The sequence below is a fragment of the Dipodomys ordii genome, unplaced genomic scaffold, assembly GCF_000151885.1.
Source record: "Dipodomys ordii isolate 6190 unplaced genomic scaffold, Dord_2.0 Scaffold22, whole genome shotgun sequence".
NCBI classification, from domain to species: Eukaryota; Metazoa; Chordata; class Mammalia; order Rodentia; family Heteromyidae; genus Dipodomys; species Dipodomys ordii.
Window position 1 is genome coordinate 17216458 of NW_012267238.1, and position 15849 is coordinate 17232306.

At 35.6% G+C, this 15849-nt stretch overlaps 1 protein-coding gene across 1 annotated transcript in view; it reads left to right on the forward strand.

The window, feature by feature from the left end:
- The window catches only part of Tyr (tyrosinase), a 44774-nt gene that overhangs the window by 13548 nt on the left and 15377 nt on the right, over positions 1-15849 (forward strand). The window contains exon 3 of the mRNA XM_013013983.1: positions 13871-14018. Coding sequence (XP_012869437.1) covers positions 13871-14018 — 148 coding nt within the window. The remainder of the gene's footprint in view (positions 1-13870; positions 14019-15849) is intronic.

Below are 15849 nucleotides of genomic sequence, written 5' to 3' on the forward strand. Positions count from 1 at the left end.
CTACTGAGGGGCATCAGGGTTGGTTCCATATCTTAGCTATGGTAAATAATGCTGCAATAAACATAGTCGTGCTGGTAGCTTTAGGGTGGTCTTATTGTACCCTAGTCTTATAGACAACCTTCTTCTCTTCCATTTTCTTTTGTTGTTGTTTTGTAACCTATTGTTCTGTTGAACATTTGTATTGAGAGGATTACTGTCTCATTCCTCATTCCTTTTCCATGGAAAATAAGGCCTTATTCTAAACCATAAAACTATAAAGCCTGTAAGTCATTTACCAAGAAAAGCCCATCCTAAAGAAAAATTGTGTTGCCAGCTGTGAAAACAGAAATTACATTTATCCCCCTGCAGTAATATTAAACACTAATACCTTTTAAATGTTTGCTATGTGCAAGATATTGTGTTCAGAAGTATCTTACCAGCTTTCTCTGAGGAAGACTACATCATTATTCTCCTACTGAAAGACAGAAATAAAATCTGCAGTAAATCGACTTAGATTTACTGCACTTACTGCACTTAGATTTTTCAAAATCAAGTTCTTTCCATTGCATTGATGATTCAGAATGGGTTGAGAGTTTCTTGCAAGCAGACAATTTCAGTTTGGTTTTTTAAAGAGAATTCACAGTGCTTGGACAACTCAGAGATGTGGGTACACAAAATGGTGTCTATTGGTCACCAGAATGGGAAGACTGTTTGTTCCATTGGATTTTGCAGATGTTAACAAGAGTTCTCCAAATGCTGACTTTCATGACTTTGCAAAGTGAAATTCCACATTCAAGGGAGTATTTTGCAGATTTTTTCAGGCAGCTTTTTTAACCAAGGGAAAAATTTATTATTAACACTAAGTAACATGGCCTAGTTACATAAATGAGACAGAGGAATCTCACTACTCTAAGGTTGTGAGTCAAAGTGGCTCTGATGGAATCAGCTTAGTCAGACAAATGTAGCTTTCATATTAGGATCTAACATGCATTGGTGAGCAGGAAATCTCTTGGTTCACTGCTAATAATTTTCTTTTTGCTAATAAACATATATGTGAGTTATGTTCCAGTAATATAGTCTCACTCACATGTACTCTAATTACACTCATTTAAGAATCAGATAAAAGGCACATCATAACACATTGGCACAGGGCAGACGTATCTTAAGTTTGTGATAACTGAATTCATCAATAATAGCCAGTCTTTCAAATCACATCTAATCTACCATTCACAATACTGAGGCCTGTTGTAAGATTATGCAATTCTGAAAAACTGTTTTGAAAATCACAAACTACTCACAAGTACCATATATCTCAGTAGGGACAAAGGCAACATCTTTCCTTAAACTTCTATTCATAAGTTTTCAGAAAAGTTGCAAAACTATTAGGTGCAAAGTACAATTTCCAAATTTCACTTAAATTTTACATTTTATTCAATTTGCTTCCTTATTCTCTCCGTATAACCACGTGAACCTGAGCAGAATTAATAATACTATTTCTATAAATTTCAATGAATATTGTATAAAGTTGAGAATATCCTCTTATAAACCACAGGGAAGTTTTCAATGTCAGTACATTCTCCAATATCATAGTAGTTTTATCTAATATACTATTCATATTCAACTTCTTAAATTTCTATTTTTTGTTATTTTAAATGTAAGGTTACAGTTACATAAAATACTCAACTTTTATTCAGTATCCCTAATATGATTCTTTATAATATTTTTTAATTTCTAGAGGAGATCCAATATAGGATAAGGTGGAATTTACTTATCATTTTTCTTTCATTTTGTGTATGTGTGTGTGAGGGAGAGACAGAGAGACAGAGAGAGAGACAGAGACAGAATCAGAGACAGAAACAGAGACAGAGAGAATGTTGGTATTTTACCTAAAGGCCTATTTAATCTGAAATATTTATCTAATCCCCCTATGTATGTCTTAATGAAATTGGCATCTAGGGAGAAAACAGTTTCCTTCTCCTCACCATTTTAAGTTGAATATTCGTTATTTTGAGTCTACTTGAAATTTCCTCCTCACTGAGTTTAGGGGATGCATTTGAATCCCACATAGGGAGTTTTGTGTCTTCCTTAGAGGGCTTTCCATCTGGCAGCAAATAATGAGTCATCTGTCTCATACTAGTGATGCTGATCTGATCACCTGTTCTACATCCAGATGTGTTTCAGTTTTCCCATGTACAAACTACTGTCTGTAAACAAGCTTTAAGACTATAGGAAGATTCTACTTCTTGTCAAAATTCTGTCATGTAAGTGGCATGCATTAATGTTCACAGGGTTGGGGTTTCTAACTTCAACATTACTTTTAGAAGGATTAGGTAACATTGGAATTCTACTCTTCACAAGAGTCTCTCTCTCTTTATTGGATTATTGAAAAGAAAAACCATTTCCTCTTTTTTCAGTAGTATATGATACCTCCACAAGATCATTTTTATGCACAGAAATTTCCCATGTTACACTTTCAAGTGTGCTGTCAAGTGTTTACTGTTTCATATCTGTATCATTAAAGTATTTTCTTTCTGGTGCAATAAGCTGTCCTACACTTTGTAACTACAGTGGCCTAGACCTGAAATCAACTTTTGTCTCCTAGGAGACACAAGTTCTTTCATTTGGAATGCTCTTAGAGAACAAGGTCTGGGAGCAGGCTCTACACACTGAAAACACATGTTTTATCTCACAGCTAGAAGTGTAGTGATGTGAAGATCCTGGAATATAAGGAGTTCACAAGTGAACTTAGTCATGAGGAGGCAGAACTAGGGAATCAAGGACAGAGGCATTCATCCTCTCTTGCTCAAAGCATTAAGTAAACATTCAGTTTAATGGTTTGTTCCCACTGTAAGCACAGTGGCTAACATAAGAGAGTCTCATTAAACTTGGTTGACTAACTGGTAGATCAATGAATAAAAGAATGCTATTGTCATAAAATTTTTATATAGTAAGTATACTGTAAGACAACATTAATTCCAGGTGGATCTACATGAATCCTCTGGAATGATACTAACTTTTTTTAACTGCTGTCCTTTAAAAAGGAAAAGTTAGGAACATGGAGCACTGCCATTGAAAAAGCCTTCTTGGGGTTGGAGGTGTGGCTCAGTTGATGAAGTGTGAGACAATAAGGTACTGAATTTGAGTCACTGTCTTGGACCAAGAAACAGGAAAAAGAAAAGAAAAAGACTTCTCAGTATGTGCAGTGCTCCATTCCACAGTATGTGCAGACACCCACCAGGACAGCATTCCTATTCAAGAACAGGGGGGATAGCTTTTTAAGTTAAGCCAAATTCTAATTCCATTCAACTTGAATAGCTATCTATAAACTTGACTCCAGGAATAGAGAATGTGCATAGCAAATGTGAATTCTAACTCTAGTATTAATTAATCAATTAATTCAACTGAAACCAATTGTGCAAGCCAGACTGTCAAGCAGATCGTTCAAACATTAAAAGCATAGAAAGCACAATTCCTCTTTACCAGTTCTTGTTTGGGTTTATTTTTAACTCTTTAAAAAATATTTTTGTCTTTTTCTTTTTGGTACTGGAATGAAACCTAGGATATTGCACTTGCCTAGCAAGTAAGCTAGGATTATAGGCACAAGTCACTGGTGCCCTCTTCTGAATGCCAAGCTTTTACAGTCACTTTGAAGTGTTTACAGATATGAAAATACTACCACAATTGGAAGATCACTACTGCTAGAACTGCAAGACCTTGTATAAATCATATAACTGGATCCAACTCAACTTTCTTATCTATCAAACAGACATAGTATGCACTTTGAATTTTAATGCGTGTCAACTAAGGTAATGTGTGTTAAATACAGGCTGTTGCTGTTCACACAGTCAGACCTGAGAATGCGATAACTGAGCAGAGAGTGGACTACATCTTTGCTGGTATAGACAAGTGAGCTTATGTCCAGCCTATAGGCAGAGAAAGTAAATCTTTAGTCAGGGAGCAGAAAGTTAAACAGTTTTACCAGAATGCAGACAATGAGAGTTAACAACCTTTAGTCAGGGAGCCCAAAGAGCTAATTGTTGTCAACAAGGTGAAGCTGTCCCACGTGATCAAAAATTACAAAGAGTAAACAAGGTGCAGGTGGGCTCCCTTAGAAACACAAAAGGGGATAACCAGCATTGGTTTACGGGATTATTCAGAGGAAGGGCATTTTCTGCATATCTTGCACCAAGGTCCTGGCCAGGTCCTGTAGAACAGACCATCGCTCAGACTATGAAAGAGCTTCCTCCTTCCTGCCCACCCCCCTCCCCGCACCAGTGCTGCAGCTGAGTGTGCTGCACATTGCCAGGACTATGGAGGAGGTTTCTCCTCCCTAGCCAACACACGTAAACCTCACACAAGCACACGAATCCTCAAGTGAGGGCAGGTGAGTCTGTGTCTCCAGCAGCAGGCAATCTCTGTTATCATACTACAAAGTAAATTTCAATGATTTATTCAAAGTACTCAGGTTTTAGTACATATTTCATAAATCTAACCCATTTCATTTTTTGTTTTTAATCCTGCAGCAAATTCAGAATGTTATTAGACTATGTGACCTTACAGCAAGAGATCAATATAAGTTTTGAAAGTATATCAGCTTGATATTGTAACTTTAATGCTTAAAACAAGAGGTGCAAGGCTGGGAAGGTGGCTCAGTGGTAGAGTGCTTGCCTTGCATTCATGAGACCCTGGGTTCGATTCTTCAGCACCACATAAGCAGAAAAGAACCACTTCCATTTTTCTAAGTGGTGTATCAGAGATAAGTCTCACAGACTTTTCCTGCCTGCACTTCCTTTGAACCGTAATCTTCAGATCTCAGCCTCCTGAGTAGCTAGGATTACAGATGTGAGTCACCAGCACTCAGTTTTCAGGGAACTCTTATCTCCAATTAACCAAAATCAGAAGTGGCATTGTGGCTCAAGTGGTAGAGTACCAGCTTTGTTCATAAAAGTTAAGAGACAATTCCCATGCCATGAGTTCTGAACCTCCATATTGCCATAAATAGAGTCTCTCCTCATTTCTGTTCTATTCAATGACCAAGTAAACAGTCACAATTAGCTTTAAGGACACTGAAAAATGTTATCTTCATCTAATGGTATCTAGTAGAAGATTTATTATCAGTGGCAAGAAAAGAGAAGAATTAGTATTGGAGGAAGAAACACTAGTCTCTGCTAAAATTTTCTTCCTTAGTGTTTCATGAAATACAAAAAATAGGTCAAGTACTCTTATCAGAGAATTATATCTACAAAATTTCATAAAAAACAATATTATTCTATAGTTATAAATTGTTAAAAATCCTTTTACTCCAGATCAATTTGGATGTTCTATAAGATGAATGACCTTTCACATGACAGTGGGGAACCTTCTAACCCCCAGTTCTCTGATATCTCCTTGATATCTTCCTGGAATCAGTACAAAGGAGAAAATGGAGAATGTACAGGAGAAATATATATGTATGTGTGTGTGTATATGTGTGTGTGTGTGTGTATGTATAATGTGCTCACCTACATACTGACATTCTGACTGCAATTCACTGTGCACAATTCATTCACAAGGTCACATTTAATCTCAGACTTCATTGTGCATAGAGTTAGAGCAAAGAGACTCACAATGATGAGAGCTTTTTCTTTTTGTTTGAAGATTCTTCTTTCTTAGTGCCCTGGAATCACTAGAGGCTTTGTTCTAGCCTGAACTACATCCAAACAAGAGTTCTTAGCTGGGAAAAGATTTTTTTTCTTGCTCACCATTGCTTTCTTCAAATATTGTCTTCCCATGTTATCTCATTTTCTACCAAATTGGAAAAATGCCAGGAAATTCTACTTGCCCTAGTCAGTATATCAAAAAAGTCATCCCCAAATCTACTGTATGTTTTATGGGTGAATGTTTGATATTATTAAGTACTATGATTTGTATAGATGAAGAATCACATGTCTACTTTGTCCTAACATGCTAAAAAATACTAGAACTATGTTTCATACAAATTTGCTCCTTCTTAAATAACCATTCCATCAGGATACTGATAAAAGAATGGCCTATAACATAAAAACTCAAGGGCTAGATTCAGAACCCTGGGGTATTTCCTTATTTACTCAGTTATAAACCTTAAAAATACCATGAGAATGTTCCATATTATCTTAACTCTTTTAAAAATTACATTAGCAGGGCTGGGAAGGTAGCTCAGTGGTATAGCTCAGTGGTAGAGTGCTTGCCTCGCATGAATGAGGCTCTAGGTTTGATTCCTTAGCACCACATAAGCAAAACAAAACAAAACAAAACAGAAGTGGGCGCTGTGGCTCAAGTAGTAGAGTGCTAGTCTTGAGCTGAAGAGCTGAGGGAGAGCACCCAGAACCAGAGTTCAGGCCCCATGACTGGCAAAAAAACAAAAAAATAAAATTATGTTAGCAACTGAGATTACATACTTTAGAAAGAAAAATAAACAAAACACATGTACCTATTAACCTTTACTAAGCATGAAGTATGTATACTTTAGAAAACAGCAGGAATAACTAGTAAATATGACCCATACCTTATTCCCTTAGAATTTAGAGTCTAACTCACAGCCAAGTGTAGTACCTCCTGCCTGTTATCCTAACTATTCAGGAAGTTAAGATCAGGAGGATCAAGGCTCAAGACCAATAGGCAAAATGTTCTTGAGATTCCCCCATCTCAATAAGTAAAGCTAGGCATTAGAGTGTCCACATGGAAGCATAAATGGGAGATCACAATCCAGGCTAGCCTAGGAAAAGGGAGAACCTATTTGAGAAAAAAATAGCACAATCACAAACTGACAGATGATGTAGCTCACATAGAAGAGTGTCTGTTTGGCCCAGAGTTCAAACTCCACAAAATATGGAAAATAAAAAGAAGTATATCATGAATGACTATAATTCAAAAAACTCAATGATGATTTAAATTTGGGCAGTATATGTGTTATTAAAGTAAGAGACATGGCCAAGTGTCTGTTGTTGGATGAAGTCATATTTGGGGCTCTGACACCCTCAAGAATTAATTGGAGTAGCTCTGGTAAACCACAACGAAGGGGAAATTTGCAAAATCTCTCTAATGTTCTTGTAAAATAGCCATACAAAATCCCAGAGAACCCTATAGCTATTAACAGCTACTAACATCAATATAATCCTAACTTCTCAGTTTCCAAATACTTTTATATCAATTACTAAAACTCCTTTCCAAATCCCTACAAACATTTATTTCTCAGTATATGTTCAGACAAGGGAACTGAGATTCAAACAGTGTAAATAATTGATAGATCCAAACAGAAAAAACAAGTTTTAGAGGTAGCAGGCAATCATTTTTGATTATCTAACTTTAAGTTTTGGTAAAGTTAGCCTTTATCTACTTGAAGCTCTTCTTTCACATAATGAAGATAATCATATTATCAAATTCCTGTGTTGTAAAGATCACATTAGTTAGCTGGAGGATCACTATTTGAGGTCAACCTAGACTAAAAAATTCTTAGACTGTATTTCAAAATAACCAACAAAAAGCAAAGCTGGAGGCATCAGGTGATGGACTGCCAATGGAACAATCAAGCTGAAGAGGCATAAGGCCCTGAGTTCAAATCCTAGTACTACCAGAAAAATCACGTTATTATTTGTAAATCACTTAGGAGAGTCCATTTTCTAGAATGGTAAAAATTCATTAAGACTGGTATTTCCTGGCTTTATAATCCAAATTCTAATCAATGGGCTAATACTTGAGACTTCAAGAAGATAGGAATTGTTTTAACAAAGAATTAGGAACTCAAATTTATATCCAAGGAGCAATATAGCAAATTGATCATGCTTTCTACTTAGAATGACTTTTAAAAGCAGCTTTTGAGTTTAAATTATATCTTTCCACCAACCCTTGAAGTTTAGAAAAGAAATTTAAATATGACAGAGTGGCCATAAGGAGGTAGGCATTCAGTCCTCATGCTAGAAATTCCAGCCTTCTCTGTCCTATGACAAGAATCTGATTGATCCAGCTGACTCTGCCATCTGCTCTTGTATATTCAAACTATACTTGCTGGAAAAGGACTCATCCACAGTGGGAACATCTTCATAGGCCTTCTCTATCCTGACAGATGACATTTGAAAAAGCTAGTCTTGGCCTTTTCTCTCAGTGGTCATGAAAAGAATTGAGAGGGATATAATTGGAACAGAAGATTTATCAATGATTTTAATTTGTAGTACAACTAATCAAATGAGAGAATTTAATAGAATCATAAAAATCAGAGATTAGGTTTGGCTGATAACTGGCACAAATACTCATTCTGCCACTTACCAGCTGAAAAACGTTTGATAAGCCACTCATGTGTATATCAATACTGAAGCTTGAACTTGGCCACACACTCCTGCTTAGGGTTTTGTTCAAGGCTGGCACTCTAAGCCACTTGAACCACATCTCTACCTTCACCGTTTTGCTAGTTAATTGGAGATAAGAATTTCTCTGCCCTATCTAGCTTTGAGCAAAGATCCTCAGATCTCAGCTCCTTGGGTAACTAGAATTACAGTAGTGAACCAGCAGAGACTAATTTTTTTAAGTCTTAATTTTACCACTAACTGAAAATTTGATAAATGGCATTTTGTAAAGTAGCTGGAGTAATTTCCATAAGAGCATGTAAAAAAACAGCCTGGTTCCAACCACATAGAAGTAGAAGATGTAAAAATAGTATGTTTCGGGGACTAGCACATGGCCCAAGTGGTAGAGAATCAGCCTAGCAAGTGTGAGGCTGCAAGTTATTTCTGGCTCCAGTACAGAAGAAGAGGAGAAGGAGGAGAAGAAGGAGGAAGACAAGAATGAGGAGAAAGAAGAAGAGGACAAAAACCTAAGAAAAATATGAATTCTATTTGCATGCATAATTAACATTTAAGGATGAGACTATGGAATGTAAAAGCATTTGGAAACACTTTATAACTAAAGACATGAAAAATTCAAACTTTTATAGTGAATTTAATCTTAATTACTCACACTGAATATAAGTGGAAGCTTTATCAATTATCCTTCCTTGAATTAAATTTATTTGATGCTAAATTTTAATCCATGGCATATGTACCTTCTCATTATACACTTGGAGCAATAATCCCCTTATATGAGTTTATCCATGTAAAAGATAAGAAAATCAGAATGGCAGAAAAGGAGATTCCCGTACTTAAAATAATATTAAAGTTAGAGTTTTGACATTGCTAATTAATAGACTTCATAGTTCATCTAGGTTTTGTAATCTTCATTTGCAAGATAGCATTCAGATCGAATCTATCTACTCCATCTACATGGGTCACTATGGGTCATTCAGTGGTTGCTAGAGCTGAATTTCCCTTGCTGTAGAACTGTTTTCAGGAGACTTTGGATTTTCCTAAAACAGGACTAGGGCTAGATATATAATTTGTAGGGAATAGCAGCACAGGTGAAAATATAGAGTACATAGTTCAAACAGTTAAGAATTCAAGATGACAGAAGCAGAGCCTTACATAAAGCATGAACAGTTCTGGTTGAAGAAACACAGTTGCTTCTTTCTAAAGTAGCCTTAACATTGACACAAGACTACTTCTAGAACTAAAACAAGAGTAGCCTTGGTCTATAATGGTTGATTACTCTTAGTTTACTTGAAAAATTGGTATTCATGTGATTTCCAAACCAAAGTTAAGATATAAAATATACCAAATGGAGTAGGTACTCTCATTTCATTCAGAATCAAAGAACAGGGTGTAGAATGACAAAAGCCTTTGTTTTAGTAAATTGATGGCTCTATGGTTTGAAAATCTTAGTGTATAGAAAGTTATTATAAAATTTCACCTTAGAAAGACCTTTAGAGAAAATTTAAAATGAATTGACGTGCCATGAATTTTGCACAATTCTTGATCACATTGTGCATATGGTTAAAGACTAGCATGATCTAGGACATACTGAAAGTCCCTGGATCCCACACAATGACATGTACCTAAAGAAAATGATCCTATATACTATCTTACCACATGGTAGGATTTGATGATGCTCCCAGTAAAAAACAACTTAAACTCATATATAACACTTCCTTCTTTAAGTTTATAAAAGTGAGTATTAATTATTACCTCTTCACCATTGTCTTGGGGAAAAAAATGAAAGGAACTGGAAGAGCTGTTTTGAAAGGGAAAGATAGATTAGATTCTCCTGAGGACTTCTTGATATAAAGATGTGTTCCATTCACTTTCTGATTCAGTAGTTCTGTGAGGTCTAGAGTGCGTCAGTTCCTAGTAAGTTTACATGTGTTGCTGCTGACTTGGGACCATGCTGTAAAGCACAGAATTGTGGTGCATTTGTGGCTTTGTGATTATATAATAATTATGTGGTAAGAAACACTCATCCTCCAGTACATTGCTGGTTTGCATAGTTCTCCATGATTAAAAGACTATCTATTCACACATAAAAGTATTTTCCCATAAACAAAAATGTTAATTAATTACATTCTATGGGTATAAAGCTTAGTAACTTATTTGAAAAACCTGGAAATTGGTTGAAACTTAACCCTTCTAGTACACTTATCTGGGGACTTGTTTAGAGCCATGATATATTTTCATCAGTAATTTTAGAAATCTGCTCTAAGCAGCTTGAATTATGAGTCTTTTACTAGACAGCCATTAAAAACAACCTCCTAAAATAATTATGTGATTTTGAAACTGTACTTCATAATTCTTCAATTAAATTGCTCATTAGGAGAGTTATTTAGGAGGAATATGTCAAAGGTCTGAGATTCACTTTTTAGTCTTCAGATGTACAAATATATCTTTCTAAGAGCTTCTTTCTAGCTTCTTTTGTGCCATGGTACTCTGCATCTTTACAGAATATTAAAATTGCTTAAAATATGGGATTTCAAGCCTGGTGCCAGTTGTGTACACTTATATATTAATTACTCAATACATTAAATCTGAGGATGGGGTTTGAAGCCAGTCTGGACATCTGCCCAGGATGACAGGATCATGTTCTAATTAATCAGTTTAATCAGCAAATAACCAGATGTGGAGGTATAACATGTTGGAGGGCACCACCCTTGAATAAAAAAAAAAAACAAAACAAAAAAGCAAGAGTCTATGGCTCTGTGTTCAATTCCCTGTACTGGCATAAACGTATATATATGTATACACACACACACACACACACACACACACACACACATGCACACATATGAATTGTAACTCAAATCAAATGTGTTCTCTTCTGAACATTTTACTATGTATCTTTTCCTATTTCAGAATCTGACAGCAATCATAAGGAGCACCATCTATAATCCAGCTTCTTGGAATAAATGATAGCTATTTAAATAAAGTAACATATATGAGAGTTCCTAGTCAGTGAGTACCATACAGGAGTTGCTCTATTTTTAAACATTCTTCCAAGGCAACAAATTATGGCAGTTATTATTAAGAAAATACGTTTCAGTATAAGTTGGTGTTGTGAGATTTTAAAGTCAAAAGCATTTTGAAAATTGCCAAAATAAAAGAGAGGAAGAGTTCATGTAAAGAAAATAGTACAATTCAGAAGCAAAACTTTGGATGTAATCAGATTTAGAGAATAAAGAGCAATTTAGCCATTCCGTGAATTTCAACCCCGGTTGCACATTAGAATTACTTAGGGTGTTTTTAAAACTTTTAGTGCCTGAGTTCCATTCTAGACCAATTAAATGCAAATCTCTAGGTACCAGAGTTAAGCAACAATATTAAAAGCAAACAAATAGACAAAAACTCTCCAGAGAAGTGTTAAAGAGAAAGAGAGATGGATCAACAAATTGAAATTTCCTCTTTTCATTCATCTGAAACTGTGCCTATAAATTTCCCAATGGAATGCATCACACAACTTAAGTGCATAGCATGAGATCGTTTTTGCATCCTGCTATTGACCTTGGCAAACACCGTTGAGCCATTTTGGCATCTGTGACTGATAACAAGGTCCCTAATGGCTTGTTAGATGTTCTACCGGCAGGGAATCTTGGGAAAAGGGTGAGGCCGTAACAGTCTATACCATCTTAAAACTCAGTGGATTTTGAAAATGGGAAGTCCACAGGTTATTTCAGCACAGTACAAAGAGTTTTCCAAATTATATCAGACATTCCTCAACTTCAGTACATAGAAAGGAGAGTAAGTTTTTGGAAACTGTCAGAGATACATTTAGTCATTGATTCCTCAAATAATAGTTTGAATTTAAATTTTCTTTTTTTTTGCATTTTCATTATCTGTCAAATTGGAAAATGATAATATATTCCTGTCATAAGTACTGATATTCATGTGAGATAGTGTACATGAAAGATATTGAAAGAATTGCATGAATATGGTCAATTATTCAATGCTTAGACTCTTCTCTTGGATTGCTCTTCTAGAAAGGCTATAAAGAGAAGCAATTGATGTTGGTGAAATAATTTTCTGTCTTTTAAAGGAAATTTTATCAGCCAAAGACCTGAACTGTGTGAAGAAGCAAAATAAAAAATAATATATTCATTATTCAATCTTTAATATGTTCTCTATCTCTTGACAAGTATCATAGTAGAGCTCCATGAAAGCCTCCTATATGTTTATATAAACAAACTGTACTATGTTCAATCCCTCAATTATATTCTCTAAAACTATTCATAATTCTTCTAACAACAATTCAGAATCTACTAAAATATGTAAAAGCATATACAAAATAGAGTGATAAAAATTTCTTAACCGTACAACATTCAAAGATTAAAAACTGGAAGACCATTCCAACACAGATATTGGCATCAAGATATATGATTGACTGCTTGCTACATTGGATAGACAATAAACCATTGTGTTTAATGCCTTTGCTCCATTATGAGCCTGGAGTTTCTTTATACTGTGCCATTAATTCATTCCTTAACTTTACACAATTTCCTTTTGAAATCTTTTTAACCATATTTATGATAATGCAATTACTTAATTTGTGTGATCATTTTAAACTCCATATAAAACTAATCATGTCAGACTCATAAAAGTACAATAACCTATTGAGTGTTGTGGATGTGTGTGTGTGTGTGGATGTGTTTATAAAAGTTATCGTAGGGCTGGGAAGATGGCTCAGTGGTAGAGCGCTTGCCTTGCATGCCTGAGGCCCTGGGTTCAATTCCTCAACACCACACAAGCAAAAACAAAAAAGCCAGGAGTGGCTCTGTGGCTCAAGTGCTAGAGCACTAGCCTTGAGCTGAAGAGCTAAGGGATAGCGCCCAGGCCCAGAGTTCAGGCCCTACGACCAGACTCAAAAATAAAATAAAATAAAATAAAAATAAAAGTTACCATAGACAAGAAAATGGGAGGGAGGAGATTTTCAGACAGACCATGACTTGGGTATAGTCCCTGAAAATTGCTTGTAATTAACTTTGAAATGAATGATTTTGCAAAAGCAAACACATTATGATCTGCTATCCATAGGACTAGTACAGAGTAATTATACTATGGGAGGTCATCAATTTTGTACTTTCTCCAGAACCAAAGACCAAAGCTATTATCCAGTCCCCAGAGCAAGAATACTTATAAGAGACTGAAAATAACTGCTTTAAATGCTATGAAGGACTGGAGAGAGAGTGCAAGATGATGATTATCTAATATTCTTGTAACTGAACATTTGAAAGGAAACATCAGAAAGAGTCCTCATGGGGAAGAAGAGAAATTGGCTAAGCCTTTTCCTTCTGGTTAATCCACATACTTGTACCCACGTTAACACCACTGCAAAGTTAACACTGCAAAGATGCATTGAATATTCATTGCTATTCAGAATGTAAAGAATCCCAATATCAGATGAATTTTCTTATGCATTTTATTTGGAACTAAAGTTCTTTTTGTACTTGTAAATCAAATGAGATTATCACTTAGAATTTCAACCATTCAGGTAATCTTTTATTTTCTTCTTTTCTTTTTACCAACAGGATTTGCTAATCCACTGACTGGGATAGCAGATGCCTCTCAGAGCAGCATGCATAATGCCTTGCACATGTATATGAATGGAACAATGTCCAAGGTACAGGGATCAGCCAATGACCCCATTTTTCTGCTACACCATGCATTTGTTGACAGGTTTGTTGATATTTCTTTATAAATTGTTTGTTTATTGGATTTAAATACACTGTATATTGGATGTCTGTCAAATTCAACATTGGTTTTCACATAAAATCTAATGCATTATTGTGATCTTTTAAGATAAAAACTCTAAGCTAAGGATTTGGATGTAGTGTGTATGAGTGACTGTGTGTGTTTGGGTGCCAGTATTTGGCTCAAACTCAGGGCCTCATATTCTTACTTAGCTTTCTTGTTCAGAGCTGATACTCCATCACTTGAGCTATGCCTCCATGTCCAGCTTTTTGCTGGTTACTTGGAGATAAAAGTCTCTTGGATTTGTCTGCATAGCCTGGCTTTGAACCATAATCCTCGATTTCAGCCTCCCGAGTATCTAGGATTATAGTTGTGTAGGCTTATTTTTTGGAATGAAGTGTAGTAGTAAAGAAAAATCAGTAAGAGAGGGGTAGATAAAATAGGTCAAGAAATGAGGAAAAGGCAAAGAATAGTACAGTTTCAGATGAAAACCCAAACTCAGCAAGATCTTTTACAGTGTAAAGTATATTTCAGTTGGCTCTCACTTACAGATTCCCAATCTCATTCAGAAAAGCCTTTAGCTACAGTTTTCCTAGGGTTAAGAATATAGATCTTCCAGACACGAACTTGATTCCTGACAGATTATGAGGCTCTAGGTTCTAACTTCTGAAGGTTGAAAGGCAAAGGTTAAGAGCAAAGCCATGAATACAGAGGGCTGATTGTATAAATATGTTATAACAATAAAGATATATCACAATAAACACATACAAAATCATATGCATAATACATATATGTATTAACAAACTAAAGTGTGGTACGTGCAGGGGAGGATTCGAACAGTGTCACTCCTTTGAAAACCTACTACTCAGCATCCTGTTTCAGGTAAATCATTTAAAAATGAGATGAAAATAAATTCATTGGGTAATTTTTTAAAAAAGAAAAAAAAAAGAAAAACTAATTAACAGTTTAACAAAATGAATGCCAGGAGGCATTGTGATATTGCCAGGGAGATCAAGGGGAGGGAGATAAATGAATGAAAAGAGGAAGGGTGTGAAAACGCAGTCATACTATCCTAATACTCAATGTCTATATGTGAAAGTGAAACTAGGTAAATGGAGGGAACGGTGGGGTTGGGAGAGATGGAGCAGAATGAATGGATTACATCGGTCAAAATGCATTATACTCACAAAATAACATTTTGTATTGGAACTCCTTTATAAGAATACTTAAGGATAATAATTTTAAGAAAAAAATGGAAAGAGGAAAGAATGGCGACATTCCTGAGGGACAAAGATGAAGCATTATTATATAGAAATGTACATGCCACCTAGGCTTCCATTTCATAAAGATCTTTGACTCTGTATTTTTTATTGTGGAAATACTGTACAGAGGGATTACAATTATATGGGCAAGATAATGAGTAAATTTCTTATCAAGCATTGTAGCCTCCTCCTTTCTTTCCCCTTCCCATCCTTTCCCATCCTTCCCCATCCCCACCACCCAATCCTCCTCCCCCCCCACTCCCCCCAACCAGAGCTGTAAAGTTGGTTTTCGACATAATGACTTGTATGTCTTATTGTTGCAATGGGTCCACCTGTATCCCTATTTAAACAATTTGTTTTTTCCCTTCCCTCCACAAATTATACCACCATCAAATACAGTGAAAGCAGGATTATACCGAGGTGGGGGGGACATACAAAGCAACAAAGAAATAATCATATAAATGTGTTAGAAACAATCACATGAAAAAAAAATTTGAATACATATCATAGGGTTCACTTCCCTAACATCAACTTATCTGACCTTTTCTGCTTGA